The sequence below is a fragment of the Amblyomma mixtum genome, chromosome 4 (genome assembly GCF_055824585.1).
Source record: "Amblyomma mixtum isolate Tamu chromosome 4, ASM5582458v1, whole genome shotgun sequence".
Lineage (NCBI taxonomy): Eukaryota > Metazoa > Arthropoda > Arachnida > Ixodida > Ixodidae > Amblyomma > Amblyomma mixtum.
The window spans coordinates 161664004-161690193 of record NC_143015.1 but is presented as its reverse complement, the minus strand read 5'-3'; the positions used below and the strand labels follow the sequence as shown (position 1 = coordinate 161690193).

Below are 26190 nucleotides of genomic sequence, written 5' to 3'. Positions count from 1 at the left end.
CAGAGAATGAGTCGGAGTCAAAGGTCCACAAACAAAAACAAGCTCTATATAGAGCAAGTGACGATACAGATGAATGACATATTACTCACATGAACACGGGCACAGTGTTCTCCAAACAACGCAACACAAGCAGAGTACTACTTCACAGAGGCTGTAATAAAAGATTCTGCAAACAGTACACCAATGCATGGGAGAGGCAGAAATAGGAAAACAAAATGTTCACTAGGTGCTGTGACAGTCCAACAACTGGACAGTCATGATGACATTGTGCAGAAGACTGGCTTGCGCATCTTCGAAGGTCCATGGCTAGCTGATCAGCGGTGTTTCCCTGGCAGCCCGTGGAGGAGAACTTATCTGAAATTACCTACCACACAGACTGGCCATCGGTGCTAAACGGGCGTTATTTACAGGGCGTGCCATGTCTTTTAGCCACTTTGTGCCAAGGCAGGCACACACACACACACCGCCATCAACCATACGCCGCTCTCTCACCCTCCTGACGGGGAACACGTCACCATAAGTCAGGCAAGGAGACAGGTTCCAAAAAATACAAGTCATTTCTCTCCAACTGGGCACCACCGCTTCCAAGCAAAGTGGACAGGGCATTGGACAACACACACAAGGTGACCTGTTCTCCGTTGGCCATGAGTGGAGTTTTCTCCACCTTCTCATACTTTCTAAGGTATGCACAGGTGAGTTTCATTCACGCTGCACCGGCCTGCGCTGAGTTTTGTGATAGTGGTGGCACATAATTTTTTGCCGCATATAAGTTGCAGCGTTTTATAAGCTGCGCTGATGAAAAATTAAGAAAAAAAAAATGATTTATACACTGGAAAGTATGGTAGACCAGCATGTAGGATGTGGCAGTAATTCATACTGCCATTTTAGCTGAGGTACTCACTGCTTCATCTCTGCTGACGTAAAATATTCAGAATTTTTCTCAAAGAATTTCAATTAGAAGCTGTGACAGTTTCATCAAAGGAACGAATCAGTAAGGCAGGGGCTGACTACAAATCAATAAGTGTCAAATGTATGTACACAATGCGGTAGGAAACTACATAGTCTGTCATATCTTCCTGACAGCATGATGCTGCTGTTATGCTATTACAGCTGACTATCATTATTTCAAATTTGCTCAGCTGGTTCATTGGAACTAACTCTTCAGTGTATGCAACACCAAGTGCGTTAAAAAGTTTCCCTTAAGGGGGGACACTGGTCCTGAAAAAAAAATTTTTATTCATGAAGTCACAGTTACGAAATCTTCAGAGAATATGTATTTTTGTGTGCTGATTCTAAATATGTCATTTAATTTCATGTAAAACAATTCCTTGAGCACTTATGCCCTTTTCATGCTAGTATTTTGCGGAGAGTTTTGAAGAAAATTTGCTGCGGGAAACTCGCTGAAATGTATGCCATTGGGTTCTCTTGACACCAAGGAATACAATAAGGGTGAAATTGTCTTCCTGCCTATCATAGAACTTAAGTTTTAGAGTTTTGAAGTTGCCGCTTCAGAAATGAGAAGAAAAGTGTGTGTTCCTGCTTCTGAAGTGGCAGCTTCAGTACCCTATAACTTAGGTTCTATGATAGGCAGGAAGACAAATTTACCCTTATTGTATTCCTTGGTGTCAAGAGAACCCAATGGCATACATTTCAGTGAGTTTCCTGCAGCAAATTTTCTTCAAAACTCTCCGCAAAATACTTGCATAAAAAGTGCATAAGTGCTCAAGGAATTGTTTTACATGAAATTAAATGACATATCTAGAATCAGCGCACAAAAATACATGTGCCCTGAAAATTTCATAACTATGGCTAAATTAATAAAATTTTCTTTTCAAGACCAGTGTCCCCCCTTAATTCAAACTCCCCATATCTCAAGAAAATTTTCTGTCCCTTTCAACTTCAAACTATCGAGGCTCGACTTAAGTATTCTTCTTCAGCAACACAACAGTGGCTGCCAATGTGAGCCTCAGGCTCCAAGACAGACATAAACCACAGAAAAAGGGCGAAATACTACCGTATTTACTCGCGTAATGAACCCACCTTTTTTCCACATAGATTGACATAAATTTAGGGGGTGGGTTCATTACGCGGGAAAAAATTTTTCGAAATTTTTGAGAAGGTCGAAATTTCATGTCACATTGAGGAAAATCGCGGTCACAACCTTACCTTTATAGTACAAACACGTACGCGATGAATGTGAATAAAAATACATTTTTATTCACAAGCCTCCGGCTACTTAAGACCTCACTCGGTCTCGCTATCTGAGTCACTTCGACTAATGTCGCTTGCCACATCGTCAGCATCGGCGTCGGCCCACAGTGCGTCGTCTTCAGTGCCGTCAAGGCTGTTGGAGATGCCGGTCTTTTTGAAGCTGTGGATGATGACCTCAGTGGATATCATGCTCCACGCTTCTAGGACCCATCGGCACAGCATGTCGATGGTGGGCCTCCTGATCTTGCCTGCGGGAGTCAGGTCGTGGTTCCCCGCGGCCATCCACTCAGCATAGAGCCGCCGCACGTTGTCCTTGAAGGGCTTATTCACTGACACATCAAGGGGCTGCAGCAGTGATGTAAGGCCACCTGGGATGACAGCGAGGTCCGTGCGCAACTCGGTCATTCGGCGGCGGACATTTTTTTCGAGATGACCGCGGAAGCTGTCGAGAACGAGCAGCGATGGCAGAAGAAGTGCTCCGGGCCGCCGTCCCCAGACTGTTTTCAGCCAGTCGGACATAAGATCAGCCGACATCCACCCCTTCTCATGTGCGCGAACGTGGATACCAGCCGGAAGAGCTCCCTTTGGCAGAGTTTTTCTCTTGAAGATAACGAACGGAGGCAGCTTCCTGCCGTCCGCTGTTATCGCCAACATCACTGTACACCGCTGCTTCTCAGCGCCCGTCGTCTTCACCAGCACACTTTTAGAACCTTTGGTATCGACCGTGCTGTTTCTCGGCATGTCGAAGCATATAGGCGTCTGGTCCGCGTTCCCGATCTGCGAGAGCAGAAACTTTTTCTCCTCACGGACACGAATAACAAAGCGGTGGAAATCACGCACTTTGTCGTCGCAATCCGCCGGCAGCCGTTGGCATAACGTTCTGCGCCTTCTGAGGCACAGCCCGTTCCGTCGCATGAAACGCGTCGTCCAGCCAAAACTGGCCTTAAATTCATTTGCGGGAATGCCATGGCCTCTTGCAGTGGCCCGCGCGTGATTCTGTATGAGCTCATGGGACACGGCACATCCTTCATTGCGGAGCCTCTTGACATAATTCAAGACTTCTTCTTCCACGCGAGGAAACTTGCCCTGCTTCGGCCCTCGAAAGGCGCGGCGATCTTTCTTCGTCGCTCTCAGTTCGTCCTGCTGGTTCCTCCAGTAGCGCACACGCACGGGGTCCACACTGAAATGCCGTCCAGCCGCACGGTTTCCATGCTCTAAGGCATGCTCCACAACCTTGAGTTTGAAAGCTGCCGTGTAACTAGCGTAACGCCCCATCACACAACGCACAGCACGCACGAAATAACGCCAAGGCCGTAGCGCGCACTCAACTCCAACAGCAACAAAGCGAAGTGCTAGCGAAATGGCGACCAGCGCCGTTGAAGTGCGTTTGTCTTTACTTCGCACTGCCGCCGCCGCGCTGGCATGGCGCTATAAGCAGAGGTTTCGTTTTCGATTTCATGGAAGCCACTCGGCAACGTGCACGATCATCATCATCGCTATAAGAAAACGATGAATTAGAAAAGTTTGACAAACTGGGTCTTGAAATACAAAGAAAAAATAATAGCGTAAATAGAATAGCGTAATGGAAGCTGCGTCACCCCATTTCAATGACGATGCTCCAGTAAATCCCTTTTGCGCATCCGCCAACAAAGCACGCAGTCGATGCCCGCGTTGTTCGTGTCGCCGGTGCTCAGCATCATTCGCTTCAAAAGATGCTTATCACGGTGCGATCTGACAATTTTATGGTCGTCGACAGCGCCGGTCATTTCCGCCAAGATAACTCGAAGATGCACACACACGACGCATGGACCCCCAGGGCAGGTGCGCGTTATTTCGGCGACGGAAAAAAAAAAATTCATTTCTCGTCTAAGAAAGTGGGGGGTGGGTTCATTACGCGAGTGGGTTCATTACGCGAGTAAATACGGTAGACAGCACTCACATCGAACTCTCCAAAGTTGACCAGGCCCGAGAACGAGAGCTCCCCAGCGTGACCATGATATGCACTGAGGATTATGCTCAGCGAGAAGGCAGAGATGGTGGAGCAGAAGAACTGTAGGGGAAAGGAAGAGCGTCCTCCTGAGACTTCACACCTTGCTCTCAGACAACACCCCGTCTTTAATACCCCCCCCCCCCCATTATTTATCAAGCCCCTTGCATTGCAAGATATGCCCCAAAGGTAGCAGCACTAGCAAAGCGCACACCTGACAGCAAACATAAGTGAATCCCTCTACCAACCAGTCACAATTACGACCACTACTGCTTTTAGGAAACAATGCAACTGCTCTTTCGTTGCAGCTTTTAACTTTGAACTGCTTCCAGTCTGTTCTGCCTACCGAGTGTGACTGACATACACGGAAACACAAGGACATGTACTACTGTTATGTACAAACAAGAAGTGGTCAACACTTAACAATTCCATTTCACATTCAGCCACATCTGTGGCTGCTGGCACCAAGTGCTATCTGTGAACTTTTTGCGGGTCTAACTTCCAAGCAGACTAGATAAGGGACAAACCCACTGATATATTGTCCAGTTCACGCTTTTATCAACACTGTTTGCTCTTGAAAAGCAAACACTGGCAGGCCGCAGCATGAGCATGGGTGCAGCTTTTAAAGTTGCTGCAGCAGAATCTCACGTTTGACACGAATCTGAAAAATTTCCCGGCAAGGCTGCACTGAGTACAATGTGCAGGAATTTGTGTGTCCCGAACACACTCCCACGCCGCTATGGATAACACAAACATGCAGGCCATGGCCGCACCCTCGAGCCCTGCCTGCACATCGCTGAAGTCACGATCGTCAGTTGCAATGGTTAACACCAAGAGTAGCAAACAATAGAGTGCAGCCGTCAATAAATTCGATCACCCACAAACAGAGCTCCGTGAATGTATTTCCCGTGCTTTTTGCACATGGATTTTGTTCATTTTGGATGATACGAATTTCGGGTGACCCTAACATTTTTTGCAACCCCTTGAGATTCGTATCATCAAGACTCTACTACTGTATTACCGTATTTACTCGCATAATAGGCGCACTTTTTTTCCAGAAAATCCGGCTCAAAGTTCGGGGTGCGCCTATTACGCGGGGTAAAATTTCCGGAAATTTTTCGACTCGCAAAATTGAACACACCGCATAAACCCACTCGTGTACGGACCGCACCCCGTTCTCGCGAAGAAAATTTAGAAAAAAAGATCCGTGTAAGGGCCGCACCGAAACTTTCCACCACACACGCGGGAATAGCCTTCGGAATGCACGCGCCGAGGCCTCCGCGATCGGCTCCGGCTGCGCGCAACGGGCACTTGATCGCGGTGGCCACGCACGTGCACAGGAGCTTCCAGACGCCGCCCACGGAGGGCGCCCAAGGCCATGCTCATCATCATCATCATCGTTTTCCTCCGCCGCGAGCTTTCGCTATCTATATCGCCATCAGCATCTCCAGCTCGTTCTTTTTGGTTGTTGTTGCTGTCAAGTGCCGGGATTAGCGATAGCGCGATAGTTCATCGTGGTTTATGGCTTTGCCGCGGAGCGTTGCTGTTTTAGCTCCACGGGCAAGCACCTTAACAGCTACACGGCTGGGAGTTTGCTCTCGAACACGGCAAGCGTGCGGCAGGTCGGAAAATACGACGTGGCCGAGAAGTGCGGCAGGTGCGACTGTGGCATCCCTAAATTTTCGTACGCGACTCCAAGCGCCGAAGTTTTTGTGGGCCTAAGTCGGGAACGCTTCCGGCTGGAGATGAAGCTTTCCAAACAGACGTTTAAAGTGAGCATCCCTGAAAACTGTGTGCGGCTGTTCTACGCGATGTCGTTGTACGTGCTGTGGGTCCGCAGCAGCTGCGACGGCAGCAGCACTAGTAGGGACTAGTAGTCAGTTCAGCAAAAACTTTGTTAAAATAAAGATTGGGAAGCGGGGGGGTGGCGAGGCGTCGTCTTGCAATCGTGTAAATACAGTACTGATCACAGTGCCAAGTTTGGGGTGCGCCTATTATGCGCAGAAATAAAAAAATCTGATTTTTCGCACCCTAACTAGGGGTGCGCCTATTATGCGAGTGCGCCTATTACGCGAGTAAATACGGTAAGCTGTATCTGACTAACATTTACGAAGAGCAGCAATATCAAGGTGCCTAGTAACAGCCATCTTAGAAGCAACTTGAAAGGGGCACTGCCATCTCTTCGTTACAACTTCATCACACCAGGCCCCAAATTTCAACAGGGCATACTGGTACAGTCGGGGACAAAAGTCTCCGGACCACGTGTTCCTCTAACGAAGCCGATAGCTCTGCTATTAGTCGGCGGCTGGAGACCACACTGGTGGAGGTAAAAGTTAAATTTTTGTTCTTTCACCTCCATAAGTGTGGTCTCCAGCCGCTGTCTGATAGTAGAGTTATAAGCTTCGTCTGAGGAACACGTGGTCCGGAGACTTTTGTCCCCGACTGTACATGCTGTTCCAATTGGGGCCTGCAATGGTTCAGTTAAAAAAATATACAGAAAAGGAATGCTACTAAGTCCTTTTACTGCAAACCCCACCTGCTCAAAGGTATCTATTTACTTTTGCACAGCCTTCAGCATGAATAATGGTTTTGCTTCAGCAGAAAAAACAAAAAAAAAAAGGAAGAAAGAAGCCAACACATACAATCCTCCAAGTCAGAGACTGGTTCCAGAAGCTGGCCCCTTCTTCCAAGCTGAACAGCACACCACCTGGGAAGTGCAACAAGCGTGAGAAACAGAGGCACGGTGCCACACTCCAATGTGCAGCGAACCCTTAGCCAACTTTTGCACTACGCTGAACATAGCCACATACGCACTGCATAACTACCGAGCTTTAAAACACTAAGAAAACATAACTTTCATACAGTTCAATACAGTGAATCAAAACACAAGCAAGTGCTTTGCACACTTCGAATATGCAAATGCAGCCCTGATAACTAAGAAGCACCCCGATGGGATTGAACAAAGCAAGGTAGTACATAAAATCTCACTAATTTAGACTTCAATGGATCGGAAAAGATGTCCGAATTAATGAATGCCCCCCCCCCCCCCCCCCCACAAAACTGCCAAAAACCAATCGCCCTCTACACCTTACTTAGTCAGGCATCCTTGCGGCTGTTGCTTTTCAACCCTTTAGGATAGCATTACACTTATCTTTAGCATCCAACGGCCCCTCGTGACTTCCAAAAGAAACAGCTGAGTAGATTTTCACACAACACTTGCTGCCTTGCCCTTGTTTTCTTTTCCCTTTACTGCCCTTCCCACCCAGCTCTTCTCACCCAAGATAGGAGTTCAAGTTCCATCCTATTTCTGTTATTAGTGAGAACAGATCTTCTCACTCTTTTTGGCTACACTGACATTTGTCTGGCAGCAAAAGACGCATTTGCTGCCAAAAAAATTGACTTAAAAATTAATTTTTTGTTCCCTACCACTAAAATCAGACTCCTTACTTCATTTCAATGCAGAAAAGAACCCTGTGATCACCAGTTCGAAGTGAATGGCGATGCAGCCTGGCCTCAGAGACGTGCGTGTGCGACAGAGAGAGATAGTAGATTGCTCATAAAAAAGCCAGGGGCCCGACTCCTGTATTTCAGTTCTTTTAACGTTTCTGGCTAATAAGAACTTCGTTTTCAGCTAAAACAACCTATTCGTCGTCGGGAGTGTGGCGATCGATCGGTGCAGACCAACTTCAATGTGCCCTCTCAGTGACTCTTTGAGGGGGAAAATGACCCCGGCTACAAACGAGCATAGACTTCATGCTTCATGATGCAAAATCGCCAGCGAACGTGCAGTGAATCGTTCACACAAGAGGAGCCACTCACCCACGGGAGCCCCAAAGGCAGCCGCAACACCCGCAGCTGCACCGGCAGAGACGAAATCCCGCTTTTCGTGGTCCTCGCGAAACTCCTGGAAAACCTGTGCAAAGGAACAGAGGGCCAGGTTCCAGTCAAGCACTTAGACACCATACAAAAGCAAAAAAAAACCTTCCTTCCTCACGTACTACATCTCATAGCACAAGGACAGAGGAAACAAAATTCAAGAACAAAATCGACTGTGCAGCCCTTCCGACACAGTCAGCAACACAGCTTTTGACGATCGACGTGCACACCCTCGAGCCAGCTGTATAAGCAGAGCCTCCTTGAAATAAAGTTTGAATGAACGTAACCTTCCCACTTAATAGCCTGAAGGTCCAACAAATGAGAACAAAAGAAAAGCGAAGGCACATGAGCATTCTCTCACAACTGCTACTATGCTACAAAGAAAACAAAAACTGCATATATAGCTCCAGAAGACATGACAAACCTGGACATAGAACAGCATGAAAAACATTCAGAGTTAGAACAATTAAAATTAATAAAAGCTAAATGATAAAAGCATTCAGGGAAAGTAGACTATCTGACTACAATCGCAAGCAAAGCAAGCTCCTTTTTTTTAGTCAAAGGCTCAACACTATCTTGATGTCACGCATGTGTTCTTTACCCCGGTTATCACGTCTTCTGAAGCTACATACCTAGTTTTTTTTATAATAAAAAAGTAAAAACCACTCTCTTGTTTTCACCATCTTTCATCCTCCCCTGTTCACAATTCAGGCTAATAAAGAAAAAATTCCGGCTCCACCAGTTCAACACGCTCTTATACTCTAATGTTGCTCGCTTAGGCTAAACTTAGTGCAACCTTTCCACGCACACTTGAAATATACAAGATAATTTTGTGAAGCTTGTGGAAAAGTTCCCGAAGCAATCACTTTTGTCACATTACACATCATAGTGTTGTGTTAGTTTAAATATTGCCCTGATTCATACTTACTCTTCAGATACACGAAAACGGACAGCAAAAAATTATTAATAACAGCCTGTGAAACTGTCAGCCCAACTATTTCTAAGCTCCTATATGAGCATTAAGTACACGCACTCATCGCCAGTGGACAGCAGGGTAAAATCAGCCAAGCGTGACTGCAGCTGTAAATAGCTAGATGCAAGTCCCCAATCGAACGACACCATTTCCCGACACAGTTACAGTTCCCTAACACACAGATCTACATCAACGGAACAGAAAAAGCGCCGCAAGTTTCCTCATCAGCTGGTCATCATTCACAGTAAAATATGTAGCTAAGCATAAAAAGTACAGAACGATGCCCCAGGTGAAACTCGCACAGATCATTTTTCATTTCATTCTTTCCACAAACAATGGAAGGTAGGTGCCAGCTCCAACACAATGCGGTCACCTTATCTTTCCCAGAATCTTATCTGCCACGGAAGCTGTACATGCAAAAGCCCATTCTTTACTTTCTCTTCCAATCTTTCTGGCATTTGATGACCGCGTCACGTTCATTCTCTATCTCTGCAGCTTCCTCATACTATCTCCTTCCTGTTCAACGTAAAATGCTTCCTTTTCCCTGCACCTTCTCAACACTGTGCTAACCACTGCTTGTTGGATACTCACCTTAAGATCTCTCCGGAAAGTGGTGCTCTTGCCTTGCGAGACGCCAGCCGCTATCACCGACCCACAGTGGATCATTGGACCCTCCTGTAAGAATTAATGCACAAGAATGCACAAAACCCGCGAAAAAAAAAAACGAAAAATCCACCTCCATGCCAACAGTGGGATCACGTGTGAAATGCCCAAGCCTGTAGTGACCTACACTGCCAGGGCATTAATGTGCGGGCTGGCAATTTCATTACGAAATTACGCTCACTCTTCTGAATACTCTGCAGTCATCATCACCATCATATTGCCGCAAAGTGCCCAGGGTTTTCTTATCTGTTTCTTGCTTATATATCCATGTTGTTTAGCCCCGTCGACATACAGCTTAATCACTTGGTTCACTAGGCAAAAAACAACCAGAGAGCTCTGGAAAAGCAATGATCATGCATAGCTGTTTCCGTGGTGTTCTAAATGCTTAATGTGCGTTTTATCTCTAAAATTTGATGCTGTTTTTTAATCAAACATGGCCAAGAACGAGCAGCCTACCGATCTTTAACGACCACTGAGCATGCTTACTGCTATCCCTGCCCCTGAGTTGTTGAGTTGTTTCTGCTTGCAGGCACAAGTTAGCTCAATGAACTCTCCGAGGTTCCCGGCAATGTCGCTACCACTAAAGTATGCGGCCATGCTGTCACCCCAGCCAGGCAACATATTCCCATCACATCTTTTCCAAACAACGCAGCACACAAAAATTGGTCAATGATTACGCTTCTCTGTAGTGTGATTTTTTAGTGCAGCTGCGGTGGTATTTAAATTGTACGCGACCGCATGTAAAAAATGCAGGTCCAAACGGAGGCAGCTCTGGGTTTGGGCAAAACAGCAAAAAACAGCAAGTGCAAAAACAAGCACGAAATTTCTGGAAGCGAGTGGCAGCGCCGAGAAAGACAGTAGGCACCACAGCTTGCATCAAGCTGAGTTTCTCTGCCCCCAACTTCTTGAAAAGGCTCAAACCATCTCAAATCATAAATCCATGCATATCTTTTTCCCAAGGCCGCAAGGAGAGAAGGACCAGGGCCATGAGCATGCTCCAGAACAATCTTTTCCCTTCTTTTTGCCATGGGTCCCTGCCGCGCAACCTGCCTTCATGCTACCACTTTCCTGCTCATGCTCTGTTTACTACCGCTGCCTTTAATCCTCTGCTGCACTCTGCGTTCGGTCTCATCTTCCGATGCGCTTGTTCGCTCGGTTACGCCGAGGCACACCGCTCAACGCAGGAACGGGCACCTAAAAGCTGCACTCTAAAAGTAGAAATTCACAAAGACATTCTACACGAGGGGCTGCAAGTTAGGTAAACACTCGACAAAGAGCCTAGGCAACAGAGGGACGCCAACACTGCATCTCACTCACCTTGCCTACAGCCAGGCCACCAACCACGGAAAGGATCACGCCGGCCGCCTTGATGACTAGCGTCTTGAACCGAACCACCTGGGGCACCTTGACACCGTTCAGGTAGCACTTGATGACTGGGATGCCACTCGCCGCTGCCACCGGCTGAAAAGACGCCAAGGCAAACATGGGTCAACATAAGGAGAAGGCAGTGAGAAAAGCTTCCATGAAGTGTACAAAGCTCCATTCACAAACTGTTGGGACAGCGATGCCAGCTAACTGACACTGAACCTTAAAGGGGCCCAGAAACACAATCTTAGTTAACTGTTTTGCCTGTTAATTGCATACAGTGAGTTATAATGGTGCTATTAGCGTCGGTAATACCGCGTATATTCCGTTTTTTAATATTTTAATGTCCTCCCAAAAGCAACTTCATGGCTCTGATGGTGTCGCCACACAGTGGCGGGTTTTTAGCAGCGGATGTGACATCACCTGGCGCGAGCTTGATGATCGGACAAACAGTAAATATACTGCAAATTGTGTGAATAAATAGACACATTTTGCACCTGCCTGCGTTTTATATTAAACCAACAAAAACAACTTGCTCGTCTAAGATAAAAGCCATGCAAAGCCAGTAAAATAAAAATACACCACCAGGGGCGCTCTGGCATGGAAACGACGCTGCCAGTCTCAGCAAGAACGAGTTGCAGAGAGCAGGCAACCATGGAGTACAAACTTCCGCGACGTGCTCTGGCTGGCTGTTTTGATTGGTTGCGCCAAGTGCCGTCATTGGGAGAGCGAAATAGGAGTGGGAAGCCCCGCCAAAATCGAGTTGAGGGCAGCGTTTTGTTTGCTTGTATTTTGAAATTTCTCCACTGAATAACTCCCGTTCCTATGCATCGATTACTGTAATTCTTTTTAAGTCATCATCTGTGTGACATAAAGAACCCACCTGAAGTATAGCCGGTATCCCCCCAAGCAGTGTTTCGCAGTCCCTTTAACCTAACCTAACCTAACCTAAACCTTAACCTAAGATGCTTCCAGCTGCATCCATAGCCAAAAGCAGAGCACTATGGACACAACTGAAAATGGGAAGGGGGCAGCAGTATACAGTCTACTGTACACTCCTGGCTGAAAATACACACTCCTACAGCCTCAGCATTAGGTGCAGCCAATAGCGCACAACGATATCACACTAGCCCAAACGCCACGCCTCAAAGTAGCCATTGCCAAATGTGGCTTCCACTTCTCTGTAAAGCACTGTTCGCGTGCTTCGGACAAAACCCCAGCATCGTCCATGCAGTGCAGCTCAGCGTTACCTGGAACACCTCACTGGCCCTCAACAACAATCTGTCACCAAGCTGTTGCTCATTTAGTATCCATGCAGAAAAAAAAAATACAGACATATATGCTTGTTCACAGTTACACATCCTGCCATTCGAAACTGCTGCATGCATCCGAAGTTCGTATCAAACTGTAACATTCAAGTGTTCGTGAAATAGTTTTCCTCCAGGAAATTACGCCTCTGCCATTTTCTTCAGCCTTGGCACAAAAGTTAGAAACACATTGATTCACAGGTTCTTCTGAGAAGATGTTAACCACCATTGCAGACCATATGGCAATGACAATACGCTTGGCTAGCAAAGCCTCACTCACAGCGATGTAGGCCACCAAGATTGCACCAACTAGTACGGCTGCCGCATTCATGCCGACCCAGCTCAGGTAAGGCAGGATGATGCAGTCCTCGTGGATGCACTTGTTGATCCCTTGATGGTGAACCCAAGCTAAGGAAGAGCACTGATCACTCTGCAAAGCATCTGGATCAAGAAACTTCTGCTACACAAAAGCCAGACTTGCCAAACTGTTGGCATGCAAGCAATTTAATTGCTGTCATTCTCACGTGAGTTGTGCCTCATTGAGCAATACTTTTATCAAAAAGGCACACATCCCAAACTAATGTGCAATTCCTAGATGATAGCAATGACAAAGGGACGAATGTGCTGAACGATAAAATACAAAAGTTTTTGCTGTATTCCGTGAACGTTCTGAATTTTTTTTTTAATTTCAAGAGATTTTTGCATAGCCTTTAGAAAATCATAGCCGATGCAAGTAAGAAGCAAATAAAAATTCTGGACATCTAAAATAATACTATATTAATCCAAAGAATATGTTAAAAATTACTGCTAAAAGAGCAGTTACGCAATAAAGTAGATATTTCACAACCAGAATGCTTGCAATATAGACACATATTTTCAGTCATCTAATAGTTGGACACCCATACCAAACCCCCCAATTCTGCGAAAGCCAGAACGCACGGACTGAAGATTACACGGGGAGAGCTTTGTTCTGGAAAATTTCAAACCCATTCTTTCGACCCCCTTTACCTCTGTACAGATGCCTGGCCCATGTACTGTTACAGGACATTAGTGTCGAACCCCGCAGCTCCCTGCTGAGTCACTGGCCATGGTTTTCGGGGGTGAACCGTCACCAAGAGTACTGGGACTGTTTGATGGTTTCTGTTCCAGCTTCCTCACTGCTTCTTGCATTTTTCCCCTTCCCTTCAAGGCCTAACTACGACATCTCTGGTCAAACGTTTAGGGGAATCCCCCAAGGTGGAGTAAATTTGTAATAAGGGAGTAATTACTCATTCGCATCCACCCGAGCGCAGCCATACGGCTACAAAGGAAAGCTATACAGCTTTCTCAGAAACTTCGTAGTTAAAGAAAAATTCGTCCTGGTCCGGGGTTCGAACCCTGAGAAAGCTGTTTAGCTTTCCTTTGTAGCCGTATGGCTGCGCTTGGGTGGATGCCAATGAGTAATTACTCCCTTATTACAAATTTACTCCACCTTGGGGGATTCCCCTAAACATTTGACCAACACAATTCCCACTTCGAGTTATTGATCAATTCGCTCTCGCCCTACCATAAGGTTGCCGTCCCGGTTAGCTCAGTTGGTAGAACTGCTCCGGTGAAGCGGTGGCCCCGGGTTCGAACCCCGGACCAGGACGAATTTTTCTATAAGTACAAAGTTTCTGAGAAAGCTGTTTAGCTTTCCTTTGTAGCCGTATGGCTGCGCTTGGGTGGATGCCAATGAGTAATTACTCCCTTATTACAAATTTACTCCACCTTGGGGGATTCCCCTAAGCATTTGACCAACACTGTTCCCACTTCGAGTTATTGATCAATTCGCTCTCGCCCTACCATAAGCTTGCCGTCCCGGTTAGCTCAGTTGGTAGAACGACTGCTCCGGTGAAGCCGTGGTCCCGGGTTCGAACCCCGGACCAGGACGAATTTTTCTTTAACTATGAAGTTTCTGAGAAAGCTGTTTAGCTTTCCTTTGTAGCCGTATGGCTGCGCTTGGGTGGATGCCAATGAGTAATTACTCCCTTATTACGACATTTCTGCGCTATTTCTTTAGGTCTGTTTCTTTACAGCACAGGTGTGGTAGCGAAGAAAGTGGAAAATCTAACTTCCCGACAGTAAAAACTACTTCGACTTTCCCAGGAACCTTCGCCTAAAGATCTAGCGCTCTAAAAGAACAAATGTTAGATGCCCGAAGTAAATTAAAAAAAAGACGCAGGCTAGCATTCTGCTAAAGAAGGATACATTTCTTCAGCAGCTGGAACTTGAGCTCTGATATGACTTCGATGCAAATGTCAATGGTGCAGGCAGTCAGCGCTGTCAGGATGCCTATGATCAGGATGACAAGCCATCGCTTCCAATTCGTGTTCCGTATTGCCTGCACAAGGACAAGAGTACTGAACATGTGGGCTCTTGCATGCAAATAAAAGACCATGGAATATGCACAACTACATTTGCTCCAGCTACGAAGTTAACACAACACGCATTGCACACATATTAATTGATTAGCTGCAATGCCCAGCTTCATTAGAATTTCTAGTTCAGTAAAAAAACACCACCGACGTTCATTATGCAGGCAATTCACACAAAAGTCCATCAGATGAAGAAAAAATGAAGTAGTGTTCAAATGCTTTCAACCTGAATATTCACTCAGTACATCTCACGACAAGGCCTGCGACCAGACTGGAATACCACAATCTCTGAAACCAACATTGCCGTGCCTAAAATGACAAGGGTATCAGTTTAACGTAAACTTACATGTGTGGCTTTGCCTTTGTTAGGACAATGACAGAAAGATTGTGACTCATCAAAATGCGATTAAATGACTCCCTTTGATCTACTGGTTTTCCCTGTATGCAAGCATATGTGCTTCTATGTTTAGCAAATGTGAAATAGGGCCCCAGTCCAAAGGACAGCCACGAAATTTTCAGCAAAAGCATTGAAGTTGGCAGTACTCACCGTGAAAGTAGTTGTCAGTTGCTCCTCAACATAAAGGCTGTTTTCGCACGTGTCATAGTCAAGGCTCTGAGTGAAGGAATAATACGCAGATTAAAATGACATTGGTACATGATTTTCCGAGTGCAAATGCCTTTAGCACCGAACTGCACAAAACATCAATAAGCGAAGACAGGCAACAAAACATGAGAGCCGCCATTTTTAGCCAAGCATCAGGTGATTTCAAAACTGCTCTGTCAGATCATGTTCTTTAAGCACAAAAGAACGTATGCATATCTACCCAGGAAACGAATAATGTCCGTATGAAATAAATAATAATCATAATCATCTTTCTTTGCACCAATGTTGTTACTACACGTAACTGACGGGCTTTGTCCTTAGACTGCAGCTACCCTAGGCAGGAGAAACACAAGACAAATTCAGACAGATGCACGTATACCAGGAGATGGAGCACTCTCAGATGGGGTCACAATGGCAATATCACACAGAGGCTTTTTTCTTGAACTGATAGCATTTCAGAATACTGTTTACAATGTAACCGTATGGACAAAATATATTAAAAAAATAGATATTTGAAAAAGATGTGACAAAACATTCAATATGCTGAGGGTTAGTGACTAGCTCAAGCTTTATGAAATATTTGTTAAGAGGAAGTTTGAATGTTGCAATACCACGAACAATATTAGAGCTAGTTGGTTAACCGTAAACATGACTGGAAACAACACGTAGAAACAGCGCACGAAAGATGACGTACATGTATGTCCTCCCTTTCTTGTTCTGTTTCTACACGCTGTTTCCCAGCATGTTTAATATTACAGACAATTCATTTTTACGTGTTCATGCAAGAGTATGATTCTGTACGGCTATTGTTGAGATGCCGGCTCCTGAGGGACAACATTTCTTTGTTTTTAATTCGGTCATTTTATAAGTATTGTATAGGATTCAGCAAGTTGTTCAGGTAAAAGACGAGGTCCAAACTGCAAGTGGCAATAAGGTAGACGTTCGATACAATGGTCTAGCTTTCTCCAACTCACTCATCCGACGTACCTCATACTTTTGTGAAAGGAGATTAAGGGAACCAAGTTCATGAAGGTGCTTGCTGTCCGTCGTCCGACCGCTTGCGACGCTGTTGATCGACTGTAAACACGAGAGAAACAATTGTTTTTCCTTCTTCGTCACGCCAAAACAAACAGTACACTGAACACGTGCGCGCAAGTATAAGAAAAAAGAAAACGTAGTTCGAAACACCGCGGACTGCCTGTAAACCGCTCGACGGAAACGAAGACATCAAAATACAAAAATAATGCATTGCAAACGAGAAAAAACGTCGTTCAGCGGCGCTTAGTCATCAGCAAGCGTGCATCTCCATTATTTTTGTTTCCTTTCTTCGCAACGCAAGATTATGACAGCTCATGCCGGTCGTACGGCCTGCCAAGCCTCGTGAAATGACGCATTTGGATGCTATCACTGATCTCGATAAATCTTTATTCAGTTGCCTGATACCACAAGCTTTAGAAGGGGCCTCCGAAGAGCCTAGACCACTAAACCAATAAACAACGGGATCTGTGGCACTATCACTCCACCTTTGAGCTGCGCTCACACAGTGGATTTTCCACGCTTAGCAAATTCATGTTAAGAATCAGAGAACGCTGAGATGATCCATCCTAAACTTTGAATGACAGGTGCGATGACGGAAGCACAACACTGGGGTGATTCAGACCCAGAAATACAGCCGCTAGAAAGATTGGAATATGAGCCTTGGCGGCGAACAAGAAATGAACTTACGCCAGACGTTGATGGTCCGTGGTCAGACTCGAAAAGGGGCGTTCGCTCGTCATCACTGCTTCGCGCTGACGACTCAACCTTTCGCCGAGACCGTGGCATCTCACTGCATCACGTTACAATCAATCAACTAATAAAAACAGAAGTGAAGGCGAAGCGAGCGAAGCACGTGACTTGTCAAGGCTCGAAACTGCTACGCTACGTAGTGCCGTATTTTAAAGACCGATAATATAAATGACAAAAAACTATTATATATTAATATTATTTACAACATTAAATTCACTAATTAATACTGAAGTAACTACTTTTAAATGCGCGATTTATTTAGCTACGATGCTTCGGTCATCGTGTGTGCTGCCGACTTCAGCCTCTTTTTCGTACGGAGCTGCCATTGCTCGGACAGGTAATGGACCTTTCATAAAAATCGTGTTTGATCGGTTGGATTTGGTACGCTTACTGGTGTATACGCTGCGAAATAATGAGTCATATTTTTCAGAGCCGCTACTAAACGCAATTTTTCTTTTCTTTTCAGGCTGCTCGTTGAGTAATTCACGATGGTAAGTACTGGTTCTCAACATAGCTTCGCCGTGGTTTCTCATAAGAAGCGTATTGTCTGTGTTCGATGTTACTGCAACATATTTGTGTGCTAACGTTTTTATAGAATTGATAGCGCCGTACTTTTTGTGTGTTTAGCGTTCGTCATAGCTTTCACTCTTGCTTCGGGCACCTTACGGCTGCCGAGACGTTGAAAGCGGCGGGTAGTGTGCGAAATGCTGTTGGCATCGTTCAGGCCGTTCATTCTTGTAAGCGTTTAAACACCTCATTTGTTTTCTTTGTTTTCCTGACCCCGTAGCCGAAGCAGCTGAAGGAGATCAAGGAATTCCTCCTGACAGCGAGGCGGAAAGACGCCAAGTGTGAGTTCTCTTTGTGCACACTCGGTCATGATCGTCTCGAAGCGTGCGTACTGATGCCGGCTTGTATGCGTGCGCTGTGCAGCGGTCAAGATCAAGAAGAACCCTGACAACGTGACCAAGTTCAAGGTTCGATGCAGCAAGTACCTGTACACGATTGTCGTCACCGAGAAGGAGAAGGCTGAGAAGCTCAAGCAGTCCCTGCCCCCAGGTGTGTGCAGAGTTGTGTGACTGTCGTCGCATTAGAAAGATTGCCGGCGATAACTTGATTGTCCTGTAATGCTTTGTTTACTTCCTGATTGTCGTCCTGACGCTTCGCCTGCCGGCGATTTTAATCGGATATATGTGTGCAAGTGATCTGAGATGACCGACGTAGTGTGGGAAAAGTATATCTGATTGTGGATTTGAGTAACGTCTATAGAGTGCTTTGCCTATGCATAGAAAGACTAAGTAAAAAGTTCAGGGCCTACGTATGATCTGTGTGCCATGCTTTCCTACAGCAAATTCGTGCTAGCACAGAACTATTTGTGAAGTAGATTGCCTTGTTGGACCGCACATGGCTAGTTGTTTAAACTAGTAAGTCAGGAAAACGCGAACACAGTGGACGCATTATTGCATGCCGATATTCTCCAGGGTGCATATTGTAGATGGCATAGCATGAGGCCTTGTTGCTCGCACTTGCCCGATACGACTGTGTCGGTGCATTATATGTTCTGTAGATGAGTGAAGGCATCCTCTCACTATAGTATTACGTACGGCTGGATATCATTGCAGTTTTGAATTGGTGGTCTTGCTTTTGACAGCCATTTTTGTGATGCTTCAGCCTTAATGTATCAATTTATTCATCTCGGCATCTCCAGGCAGGGTGCTATATCAATGGAAAGCAATCCACTATCTGCTTCAGCTAGAACTTCCAAGAAATTCAAATAAATACATATGTCTATTCACATGTTTGTTCAAGCTAGAGAGATATGGCTTGCAAAAGATAGACAAATGCTGCATAAAAACTGTCATGGCTGGTGCAGCAGCTCAGTATTGGCCAGCCTAGAATCTTTCTCAAGTGCCTTATTTGTTGTGTATGTGTGTGTGCGCGCACGTGTGCATGTCCATGTGCAGCTGTGTGGGATCTGTCATGCGGGTAGTAAGCGACAGCTTGTCACATTTGGATGACAGGTGTCGGGAGATAGTGCAATGAGCTTATGAACAGCAAACTTTTGTTGAAAGTTAGTTTCTTTGGTTATAGATAGTATCACAGAGATATCAATCCTGTCGTGGTGTAGTGAAGTAAAAACTCAGCCTTCCTGAATCTGCTGAAGACGGCATCCTTGTGTTCACACATCTGTGCTCTGAAGAAAGTTTCTAAATTCTGTTTTAGTGTTAACATTGGAGAAAAAAAGTTTTCAGCAGCCTAGCTTTTTTGCTAGCGTGGCTTTTTGGGCTTGTTGGTACATAGTTCCAATACACTGTAGCACAGCAAAAGACAAGGACACAAGAGACGAGAGACGAACACCACGAGCGTAGCGCTACAGTGTATTGGACCTATTAGCTTTTTTAATTGACTGGGAATGTTTAGGAGCTCTGCCACATTCCTAGTGTACAAGGATTCACTGGATGGCTAAAGTCGGTAGCGTAACTTCAGGAGCAATGAGTTTCTTAATTTCAAGAGCTCATTCTTATAATTATAGACTGGAGCATAGGCCCTAGTTTCGTGGTGAACTTCCTTTTATGGATTTGCTGCTAATGTAAAGAATGTCAAACACCAGGAGAGTGGTAGTTTGAGCATGCTGGCATGACATAATAGTAGTGGACTTTTGCTGCCCTTGTGTATGCTTTTGTCCATGTTGCACTATTGCTATTACGGTCGTGCCAAATACCATAGGTTGGCAACTTTCCACTGTGTACTTGCGGTGGTTGCTTTTTAATAGCTGTATGTGAATAGCAGCTGTGAGACATGCCGAGCATTAGTGCATATTAACAAGTGAACAGTGCATTTAACACAAACTTTGGCGGAAACCATTCGTTGAAACGCTAACTGGGCATTCCTTATCATATTGGACCTGAGTGTACAGTGTGGTCTATTTCTGAAGATAACGTAGAGCACATACTTCGCACATCGCCAGCTTTTTGGCCTTGTGGAAGCACTTTCAGTGTACTCCACAGCTGTGAAGAGAGTGCATGTTCAGCTCACATTAAAATGAGATTTACTTGCTCACCTGTCACTGTGGCTTGGAGGTTGTGCTGCTTCTTTCTTTTCTGCTGCCTAGTGAGCGTGAGGCACAGATGCTTTCTACAGCAACAGCTGTGTCTCTGCGCGTGCGTGCGTGTGCGAAATTGAGAAGCGCTTTATTTAGGTGAACAACGTTCAGCGAGTCGACGTTTCGGGCAGAGCCTGTCCTTTTTCAAGACTGACACACACGCACGCACATACACACACAAACAGAACGTGAAAAGAGGGATGCACTGATGTCTCAAGACCCACGTGCAGCTTTGGCACTCATCAGTGGCGCCTTACCTTGCTGGAAGTGAACTTCACTCGGTGGCAGATCGAGCAGTGCCTAGCTTCAGCATTGGTAATGCGCTGGAAGCAGGACAAATGTGTTCACGTGTTCTCTTCATTTGTCCACCCATTGCATTGCACACTGTGTTCGTAGTTTGTGCAACATAATCTGAAGTGTTAGCGTGGCCGTGATGTTTTAGGCAAGGAGTGGGGGGAACCAATATCGACAAATTTTCTTTTTTTATTGTGCATGTGGTACTGCTGTGTCTAATTTGTGTTATTCACTGTTCTTCCAGGTCTCCAGGTGAAAGAACTCAAGTGAATAAATGGGTTGCTAAAAAACTGTGGTTCTGTTTTTGTGTCATATTTCTCGCAATATAGTGCAAGCACGTAGTGATATTGTACTTCTAGAACAGCATACAGCTGCCTTGTGCTTCTAAGCATATGTCTGGCTTGATCCACACCTGCTCAGATAAAGCATGTATCACCGGTCGTTTTAAAACCAAACCTTTGGAAGCCTCCCATTAATTAGTTCGACATATTCTAATGCGGCGTTAAGATGCGAAAGCATTGCATGGTGCAGAACATCTCGTGACGGGCGCTGTCTCGTCAATTTTACTTTGCTATTGTGGTTCAGCTGAGATGACTCGCAGCTTCAGAAAGCCTTGAAAAAGAAACAGAAGTGGAGAGGTGAGCATTAATGAAGTCGTTCACATCCGTGGGTGGTCTGATGCATTGATATCGGTGGTGCAGAAAAGCCATTTCTTGTTACAGCAATATAATGGAAGCTGAACTTATGCCTGCCAGCGCAAAGCTAGGTATTCAGTTGATTCTGCAGTCTTCTGCTATGCTATGAAAGCTCTGGTGTATAGCCACCAGTTGGACCCTGCACGGTAAGAAAACAGTCTTGCTTTAAGTATGTTTCAGACACTACTTAACCCTTACTTGGTCATTCCTGCGTCTTGCGTGCAGTACGCCTTGAGCCAACTGTGGAAGAAGCCAGTCATAAAATCTGTTCAGAGCACTTTTCTTGTAGTCTCTTTCGCCTTGTTTCACACACTGTTCTCCGGTTATGTTGTAATTGTTTCCCCTGCTCGTTGCCTTGGGCCAGTTGCAATTAATGGTGTTAATATGTGTGATGTGATGCGGGTTCGATCCCGGCCGCGGCGGCTGGAATTTCTTTTGGAGGAGAAATTCTAGAGGCCCGTGTACTGTGCGATGTCAGTGCACGTTAAGGAACCCCAGGTGGTCGAAATTTCCGGAGCCCTCCACTACGGTGTCTCTAATAGCCTGAGTCGCTTTGGGACATTAAACCCCATAAACCAAACTAAACTATTAGAACTGGGTTTGCTTTCTGCACTACTCTTGCAGCAAAGAAAGGTTTTGAAGCTGTTTTGCTGTGATAATGAGATGGGCTGCATCCTGTGCCTGAGGTGTGTGCGTGCGTTGATAATGGAGGTGTGAGAGGGAAAGGAAATTTTTATGAGAAAAAGGTGGAGAGGTCGGCCGGTGGCAACATGGCCCTGGCCTGCTACTCGAGCATCAAGCATTCTGTTACCAGTAGCTGTAATAAAAGTAACTTCATGCCTTATTCTGAATGGCACACTTGCTTCTTTACGTGTTGATGTACGCATGCCCCAAAGCACATGGATCGCCACAGAAAGCACGACCATATCAAATTATATTGTAACTGAAAAGTATGGGTTAGGTGAATTTGCGCCCATTTTTGCTTGCCACATTGTTGCAAACTCAACACGGCACTGAGTGTAAAGCAAGCAAGAAAAGCTCTTGGATTTGCCCATTTTATTTATGCTTGTGGGTTTATGCATGCCCCAAAGCACACGCAACACCAAAGCAAGGAACATCAAATCTCACCGAGGTCTTGCCTGCTTTATGTGATTTAATTTCATTTTGATACCTTAAAGACCCACTGACGGTGTTACATAAGGGATGGGTAAAAACATCAAGTTGAACAAGTGTTAAGAAGTGGTCAGTAACAGGTTCGGCGAGTGTGGATGTGCACATGATGGTAGTGATGTCGTTGGAGAGGTCACGGTGAAAAAAGAAGTGGTACAGGTAACAGTACAGGAACATGGGTGGAACATTTGGAAAGGATGATGAATGTGGTGAGATATGTTGGCTGGCAGGGAATGTAGGGTGCACAGCACTGTGAACTATGGAAAAATGAATAGAATAAGCAGAGGCTAGAAACAGAACGACAAGGTGACAGGGGCGCTAAACTGGATTCTACTTTTAAAGATGTTGTATGAATAGGAGGAATGAATGAATCTGGCTGCCCTGTTTTGAAGTGACTCGAGCGCATTTATAAGGTAAAGTTGATGAGGGTTCCAAATGGGTGTTGCATATTCTAACTTTGATCTGACAAGAGATTTATATGCTAGCAATTTTACCTTTTGTGGTGTGTGACAAAGATGGCATGAGCGCCTTGTTAGCAGAGGAAATGATGTTAGTAACGTGTGTGGCCCTTGATAAGTTGTTACACAATGTGACGCCTTAGTATTTTTTTTTCCCCTGGTGAAATAACTGTTTATTGGTCCCAAAAAATATACGAAAGATCATAAGTGTACAGACGAGGGTCCCAAAGTCAAAGACTGTATCGGGACTCTCGATAAATCAATAATACAAGAAATGATTACAGCATAGTTGGCGGATAGTTATAAAATATAGAAAATAGCAAATCAATACTTCACCACAAAAACGGGCAGAAACCACTATAACGCAGGTAATATACATAAAAAGAGGATAAAATGTCAGCATTCTAACAAAAATACCTTGAGCTTATTCTTGAATGCAGGCAAGAAAACTGATGCTTTTAGAGTTGGTGGCAATGCATTCCAAAATGAAATTGCTTGAAAAGACGTCATTTTACCATAACTGCTATGGACTTTGGGAAGCAGAAAATTGTTTCTAGCTGCAAATCTGGTAGGTTTATGAGTGATCAGCAGGATGTGGTCTATGAGCTGAAAATGTAGGGTGCCATGTAGTAACTTGAACATGATTCCCAGGTGATACTGGAAAAGCTGGTGGACTGGTAAAATATTGCGCTCATGCAATAAGGAACGAGCATTAGTAGAGAGAGGGCTACGGGTAATAAGATGCGGATGGCCTGGTTTTGTAAGTGTTGCAGAGACAATAAATGGCAATGATAAGTACTTCCCCATGCAATAATCCCATAAGTGATGTGACTATGTATGAAGGCATAATACAAAGATAGGAGTAGGTTGCATGGAAAATATGAACGCGCCTTAACGCTCTGATGCCAAACATAGATCTTTTTTTTTTTTGATGAGCGATATGGAAAGAAAATTTAAGAGCTGAATCAAGAATAATGCCGAGAAAGTTGGTGTTATCAGAAGCAGGAAAATTACAAAACAAAGGGTTAATGTTGGAGGAGGACACGAAAGAATTTTCTAGGTACTTTTGAATTTCATTTTAGCGGGATTAGTCACTAATTGATTATCAGTACACCATTTGGCTACATTACTTGGAACATCATTCAGTTCAAGAGTCAGATCATCTATGGACGTACTAGATAACGACACGGTAGTGTCATCAGCATATAAGACACAGTGAGTTGGACTCATAGAATTAGGAAGGTCATTAATATATAGTATGAATAGTAAGGGTCCTAAATTAGAGCCCTGAGGAACACCTTGGATAATAGTTTTAGCTTGGAAGAATCTTCCACCAATATTGATTATTTGTTGACAATCCTGCAAATAGCTTTTCAGCAGTCGTGACACGGGACTTGTAATTCCATGAAATTCGAGTTTTTTAAGCAATATGGAGCGATTAATCATATCAAAAGCTTGTGTGAAATCTAAAATATAAAATTTTTGTGAAATGCAGTATGATGATCACCATACTGCATTTCACGAAACAGACTGCAAAGGTACGGTGGTGGTGGAAGGACAAACGTTTACATTTATGAGGGTTAAGTTCCATAAGCCAGCGGTCACACCATTCCTGTATGTGATTTAGGTCATAAGGTATGTTTGGGCGGAGGCGTTAGTAACTGTGCGATAAACAATGCAGTCATCAGTGAACATGCAAATATTAGAACACACATTGGTCACTAAGTCATGAATATGAATTGGGAATAGAAGCGGGCCGAGTGCAGAACCTTGAGAGACATCTGATCTTACTGGTAGCGGATTAACTCTCGCTCAGTGGCAGTATATGTTACCCCCACAATTTCCGGACTTTTTCTTAAAAAAAAAAAAACAATGTAGTTGAGCTGGTTATTTAATTGAAACAGCCAAACAAGCAATGTGATACTGGATGTGAGGCACTGTGGGTAGCTGTGCATGCCTTTTATGTGCTAATACGCTACAAGAAGCGAATTCTCTAAGCCAGGCTACAAGTTATGCTCTATGTTAAAAAAAAAAAAAGATGTACATAAAAAGAACGTCGCACTAAGCCGAACAGAACGTAGAGAGGCAGTGGTCTCGATTACTCGCGCCAGTGGTTTCCCATTATCGACTCCGTTGAAATAGATGCAAACAAAATTCAGAAGCAAAAAGAGGTCTCACCGAGATTTGAACTCGGATCGCTGGATTCAAAGTCCAGAGTGCTAACCATTACACCATGAGACCACACAATTCCGACGCCGGGAATCGAACCCGGGCCTTCTGGGTGAAAGCCAGATATCCTAGCCACTAGACCACGCCGGAGATGCTCACGGTAGACTTACTGTCGTTATATGAATGGTGACTGTTGTAAATTGGCTTTTGTAATTCGTTTACTTTTTTATATCAGCTACCGCTCGAAGTGAAGAGTATTCGTTTTCCCAGTGTACTAAAACTTACGGATTGAAGCGATGGGAACCTGTAGGCTTCGCTGCCACCGGAAACACATACCGCTGCGCATTGCGCTGCCTTCGTCCCTTCCTTCGAAAGTCGGTCGCGATCATGGTCGTTTGTTGCATCTGGTTGAGTTGCGTGGAGAGAATTTTCACAGCAGCAGTACCATGTATTGTCAGCAGTTGCTGCTGCTGTTCGAAACTCGAACAAAGTCACGCGTGCGCTTTATTTCTTCGTCGTCGCCTCTTCGGCGAGAACGCGTAAACACGAATTTTCTGCTCATTCAGTCAACGCGCCCATGTTGTTATCAAAATATTTCAGTACGAACAATATTTACTCATGTGCACCATTAACGTTTTAATAGCGAAGCATGGCAATAAAAAGTAACATTAAGTGCAACATTTTTTTTTTTCATATTCTCGTCACTGAATTCACCGCCGGGAGCACTGCAGTAGTTTACGAGCAGACGACTTTCGGTTGACCCAGCTTTTGACGGAGTATGTCATCGTGTTTGCGCAGCATAGAACGGCTAACGTGAAAGTTGTAATACACATAACTCCTTGATTGGTTTGGTTTATGAGGTTTAACGTCCCAAAGCGACTAAGGCTATGAGAGACGCCGTAGTGGAGGGCTCCGGAAATGTCGACCACCTGGGGATCTTTAACGTGCACTGACATCGCACAGTACACGGGCCTCTAGAATTTCTCCTCCAAAGAAATTCTAGCCGCCGCGGCCGGTATCGAACCCGCGTCTTGCGGGTCAGCAGCCGAGCACCATAACCGCTGAGCCACCGCGGCGGCACATAACTCCTTGAGTTGAAGATAAATCCCTCGCATGTCCACTTCAGCTTTTGAT

At 45.0% G+C, this 26190-nt stretch overlaps 2 protein-coding genes and 2 non-coding genes across 5 annotated transcripts in view; 1 reads left to right on the top strand and 3 right to left on the bottom strand.

The window, feature by feature from the left end:
- The window catches only part of ClC-b (chloride channel protein 7), a 55461-nt gene extending 38176 nt beyond the window's left edge, over positions 1-17285 (bottom strand). For both annotated transcript variants that reach the window (XM_089541136.1, XM_089541137.1), the window contains exons 1-10: positions 17108-17285; positions 16370-16459; positions 15326-15391; positions 14612-14744; positions 12663-12772; positions 11028-11171; positions 9639-9722; positions 8018-8111; positions 6841-6905; positions 4151-4261 (exon numbers count right to left, since the gene is read on the bottom strand). In XM_089541136.1, coding sequence (XP_089397262.1) covers positions 4151-4261; positions 6841-6905; positions 8018-8111; positions 9639-9722; positions 11028-11171; positions 12663-12772; positions 14612-14744; positions 15326-15391; positions 16370-16459; positions 17108-17206 — 996 coding nt within the window. In that variant the 5' untranslated portion in view covers positions 17207-17285. The remainder of the gene's footprint in view (positions 1-4150; positions 4262-6840; positions 6906-8017; positions 8112-9638; positions 9723-11027; positions 11172-12662; positions 12773-14611; positions 14745-15325; positions 15392-16369; positions 16460-17107) is intronic.
- Positions 17286-17450: 165 nt separating this feature from the next.
- Positions 17451-20859, top strand: RpL38 (ribosomal protein L38). The gene is made up of 5 exons (XM_089541138.1): positions 17451-17507; positions 17637-17661; positions 17958-18018; positions 18101-18226; positions 20809-20859. Exons 2-5 carry the CDS (start codon positions 17659-17661, stop codon positions 20832-20834), a joined length of 216 nt encoding a protein of 71 aa, XP_089397264.1. The 5' UTR covers positions 17451-17507; positions 17637-17658; the 3' UTR covers positions 20835-20859.
- A 4197-nt stretch (positions 20860-25056) lies between these two features.
- Positions 25057-25128, bottom strand: TRNAQ-UUG (transfer RNA glutamine (anticodon UUG)). The gene has a single exon. It is a non-coding gene; the product is annotated as a tRNA-Gln (tRNA).
- A 6-nt stretch (positions 25129-25134) lies between these two features.
- TRNAE-UUC (transfer RNA glutamic acid (anticodon UUC)) lies at positions 25135-25206 on the bottom strand. Its single transcript has one exon. It is a non-coding gene; the product is annotated as a tRNA-Glu (tRNA).
- Positions 25207-26190: the final 984 nt, after the last annotated feature.